This window comes from Babylonia areolata, chromosome 9 (genome assembly GCF_041734735.1).
Source record: "Babylonia areolata isolate BAREFJ2019XMU chromosome 9, ASM4173473v1, whole genome shotgun sequence".
NCBI lineage: Eukaryota > Metazoa > Mollusca > Gastropoda > Neogastropoda > Buccinidae > Babylonia > Babylonia areolata.
This window is the reverse complement of record NC_134884.1, coordinates 10489810-10494809: the sequence shown is the minus strand read 5'-3', so window position 1 is coordinate 10494809 and position 5000 is coordinate 10489810. Positions and strand designations below refer to the sequence as shown.

Here is a 5000-nt window from a genome sequence, read left to right as displayed (position 1 = left end):
TCGGGGGACGGATAGGAGTGATAGTGTGTAGGTGGGTGTTTGTGCGTGCGTGCTTGTGTGTGTGTGTATATAAAGTGAGACATTATCAATGGAAGTTACAGCTGTTCCATTCTCCAGGGAACAGGACATGCATTTTCAATTTCATTTTCTTAAAGAGGCATCACTCTGTGTGTGTGTGTGTGTGTGTGTGTGTGTGTGTGTGTGTGTGTGTGTGCGTGCGTGCGTGTGTGTGTGTGTGTGTGTGTGTGTGTGTGTGCGTGCGTGCGTGCGTGTGTGTGTGTGTGTGTGTGTGTGTGTGTGTGTGCGGGCGGGAGGGGTGTGTGGGGGGTGTGCCTTACAGAGTAGATTTCGTCTGCAGGATATTGTCAGAGGACAACTCTTCTGTTGCCGCGGGTTCTTTTTTAGTGCGCCAAGTGCCTGCTGCAGACGGGACTCTTGGTTTGTCGTCTCATTCCAATGACCAGACAGGACTCATTCCAATGACCAGACGGGACTCTTGGTTTATCGTCTCATTCCAGTGACCAGACGGGACTCTTGGTTTATCGTCTCATTCCAGTGACCAGACGGGACTCTTGGTTTGTCGTCTCATTCCAATGACCAGACAGGACTCTTGGTTTGTCGTCTCATTCCAGTGACCAGACGGGACTCTTGGTTTGTCGTCTCATTCCAATGACCAGACAGGACTCTTGGTTTGTCGTCTCATTCCAGTGACCAGACGGGACTCTTGGTTTATCGTCTCATTCCAATGACCAGACGGGACTCTTGGTTTGTCGTCTCATTCCAGTGACCAGACGGGACTCTTGGTGTGTCGTCTCATTCCAGTGACCAGACGGGACTCTTGGTTTGTCGTCTCATTCCAGTGACCAGACGCTCAGTTTGATTTGTCCAGTCAGACTGGGGAGAATGGGGATCGAACCCAGACTCACGGATGCTGTACTGGCAAATGGGCGTCTTCACCATCCTGCCACCTTCCTCACATATCATGTTTAAACTCACACATGTTTTTTTTACACTTTTGCCCGCTAGAGATGGTTTTTATTTATGTTTTTAGACATGAACTACAGTTTTGCAAGTTCACTCAAGAAAAACAAATATGAATTTCAGTTAGAATTGTTCTTTTGAATTGATGATTTGATTTGTTTCTCAGTCTTTTGATTTCATGGAGTTGGTGGCGGTTTTCTTTTTCTTTCACTCTTCCCTTCATTTTCTTTTATCGTTCTATTGCCTCCCCACCCCCCTCTTCCTTATCTTTCTTCTTCTTCTTCTTCTTCTTCTTCTTTCTACTTCATTTGATTTGTTTAATTTTTTTTTTTCAAAATTATCATCATGATTTTGTTTCTGGGAGGGCATGGTGAAAAGGAACTTGTAGCTTACCCTTTACTCCCCCTCAACCCCCCATCCCTAACCCCCCCCCTCTCTCCACACACACACACACACACACACACACACACACACGCACACACACACTCACACACACACACACACACACACACACACACACACACACACATACACGCACGCGTGCACACACACACACACACACACACACACACACACACACACACACACGTACCAGTCAGCTCGGCACAAGGGTCCCGGCCCCAGGGGTAAAAAAAGAAGAGGTGCGGGGCGCCTGTCCTCAGCTTCATCGTGGAGCCCAGCACCCAGACGGCCGTCACTGCAGTCAGCAGCAGCAGCATTGCCCTCTTCCGCCTGTCTCCCTTCCACACCCTCTGCCAGCCCAGCGTCACGGAGCTGCTCACCGACTGCATCGTCCTGCCCAGCTGGCCAGTCTCCGCGGCACTGACACGTCAAGATACATTCATTCATTCATTCATTCATGTGGATACTTATCATAGCGCCTATCTTCGGTCGGAGGTCAAACTCTATGCGCTTTACAAACACGGGGTCATTCAATTTTGGACACAACAGGCTGCCTACCTGGGTAGAGCCGACCGACGGCTGCCATTGGGCGCTCATCATTCGTTTCCTAGGTCATTCAATCAGATTTCAGACACACACACATACAAACTCAGACAAACATGTGACATTTAACGTAAGGTGTAAGGTGATAACGATAATGATCATGATCAGGATGATAATGGTACTACTACTACTACTGCTGCTGCTGCTGCTGCTGCTGCTGCTGCTGCTACGACTACTGCTACTACTGATAATAATAATAATAATAATGATAATAATAATCATCATCATCATCATAAGACTGCGTCGTTGTCGCAAATAGTCAGCCAGCACAGCACAGGCACCAGAGTAAGTAAACACAGAATCATATAAAAATGAAAGGACCACTTCATAACAGCAGATAAGTTTGCATAAAATGCAGTGTAGTGTAGTGTAGCTCAGTGCAGTGTAGTGTAGTGTAGCTCTGTGAAAGAAAAATATTACAAGTTACATAAATCATTCATGACCACTCTGTCTCAACCCCCTCACCCCCCCCCCCCCACCCCCCTCTATTCATACATCCAAAGTGAGCTGACATGGGTGGTGTTGGAGAACAAGGAAGCCGAGAGTGTTCAAAGATATGTTTTAAAAAGATGATATTTTAGTGATGAGCGAAAAGCAGAAATAGAATCAGATGCACGAATATGATGCGCAGGTAAAGCGAAATACGCGCGCGCGCGCGTGTGTGTGTTTACAGAGAGAGGGAGGAAGGGAAAGAGGGAGATATATAGATAGACAGATAGATAGATAGATAGAAATATAGATACGGATAATTCATTCATTAGACCATGGCCCCTGTGAAGGGGTAGACAAACATTTGTTGCGTCACATTTTGAATAGACACGAAGAAAAGAAAATCACATGAAACATTTATAATAGCAAAACATATCATGAAGTTCTCTAAACTTAAATGCTTTATGCAGCAAGATAGACAAATTCCACACATCATTTTGCCGATTTGTAGACATCAACAAACTCAACTTCAATGTACAAGGCTGTAGGTTATATTTGGATGGAATACATTTTTCTCTAATCTCTTCAAGAGCTGGACAGCTCTGCACAAAATGTACTTCGTCTTCTTTTTTTCTCTTTGGCATAAAGGGCAAATAAAATCATTGTCATTAGGTTCCTGTAACTGTAACGATGAGTTGTCAAACCCGACACACCCAACCTTAATTGTAGTCATTATTCTCAATGTTTCGTCCATGTTCAGCATTAAATACGGTTTCATATCATACAGCCCAGTAAAAGTTCTCTACATACAAAATCTGTATGTAACATGTTCATTCCATGCATGCCATCTACAATCACTAAACGCCGACGAATGATTTTGACTGGGAGAGAGAGAGAGAGAGAGAGAGAGAGAGAGAGAGAGAGAGAGAGAGAGAGAGAGAGAGCGAACGAATGAATGCACGAATGACTGGATGTTTAGTTTCTAACGGAGAAAAAACAAACATTGGCCGACTCGTCCGCCGTTAATTCAACCCTCTCTCTCTCTCTCTCTCTCTCTCTCTCTCTCTCTCTCTCTCTCTAATGAACTTATCAGCAATTTATTAACAAAAGTTATTTTCCTCAGCATTGCAGCATTGACTAGAAGTTGTGCACCTTGTGAATGGAGAGAGTTGCCACTCTTTACAATTTGTTGATTATCTCCCTAGTGTTTACTCTGTATTATCATTTCACACGTACAAATATCAATATCGATTTATACATACAGACGACCTTTTCACGGCTGACCTGCCGGACTTCACTGGCTTGTGCACTGGTATAGATGTGACGCCCTTCGAAATTTGAATGAAAGCCCATTCTAAACAAATGCTCTAAACATTTATCAAACTAAATCAATGTATCATTCACTGCCAGATTATGTCTGTTGAGCTTACACTCACACTAAAATCAGTCTGAAGCATATTTGATTTTAGTTTAATCGTTCGTCAGTATGGGGATTTCAACTGACGCTAAGCTTACGTCATTTTGTCTTTTCGCCACATATGATGCTACAGTTTACAGTTCTGTATGTGACTGCTTGTTGGAAAACTAAAACCACACTGTTATTGTGTTTGGATGAGAGTTGATCAGGCACTTAGAAGATACAAAGCCGATTTTCATTGTCGATACAGTGACGGTGTCCAACCATTGACTTTTGATGTAACTTGTGTGGCTCGACGCGATGTCAAATTTTGAACTGAAAGCTGTAAGTCATTTTTCCTGAGGTGCCGCTGTCAAGCACACATCGAGCGTATCGCACACACAATCAGCTGCCTGACATTCTACTGCACTGTCTTCTCATCTTCTTCTTTACTTATGACTGTTGCCTCTCTCTTTTTCATGTTAGACTCACTGCTGCTCCCTCCCTCTATCATTCTCACTTGGAGGCGATCGGTTGTGTGATGGCATTGTACCTGGCAAAGAGCAAGAGCCATTACAAATCAAACGAATAATGGATGTATCTCCAGTCCAACAATGCACATGTTCTTCAAAATGTAACAAAGGCTTTCCGGGCCTTCCAAAAATAAGGTAGACTGTAGAGAAACATGCCAGTTGCATTCGTTGCCTTGGAGAGATTGATGGAAGCATTTGTGAAAACGGTGGCAAAACTGTGGCATTGCGTGAATAAATAGTTACTGCACACGCACATTTACGCGTGCGCGCACGCATGCACGCACAGGGGCCTACTTACATGTACGCATGCATACATACATTGATATAAATGTCAGACCGATGTGCCAGGAGCTAGGATCCTCCTATCGCCGCTCCCTTCTTCGCTTTAGTCTTTCTCGTCGGCGACGTCCTCTTCTCCTAGATAGGTGACTGCATCGTCATCGCTCCCCCCCCCCCCCCACCCTCCGCCCCCCTCGCCACCTCCTTCACTTCCACCACCGTCGAAATCCGCGCCATCGGCATCTAGAACGAGAACGACGGTGACGACGACGACCGTGTCCGTGAAGTCTTCATCCTCCTTGCAGCGCTGGGCAGCCCGGGGCTGGGGCGTCACTTGACGAGGCAGTTCAGGTCCTCCTGGCACTGTGCCCCCTCGC

The 5000-nt window shown here is 45.4% G+C and overlaps 1 protein-coding gene across 2 annotated transcripts in view; it reads right to left on the bottom strand.

Moving 5' to 3' along the window:
- Window positions 1–5000, bottom strand: part of LOC143285714 (uncharacterized) — a 32189-nt gene that overhangs the window by 16786 nt on the left and 10403 nt on the right. For both annotated transcript variants that reach the window (XM_076593118.1, XM_076593119.1), the window contains exon 2: window positions 1574–1803. In XM_076593118.1, coding sequence (XP_076449233.1) covers window positions 1574–1772 — 199 coding nt within the window. In that variant the 5' untranslated portion in view covers window positions 1773–1803. The remainder of the gene's footprint in view (window positions 1–1573; window positions 1804–5000) is intronic.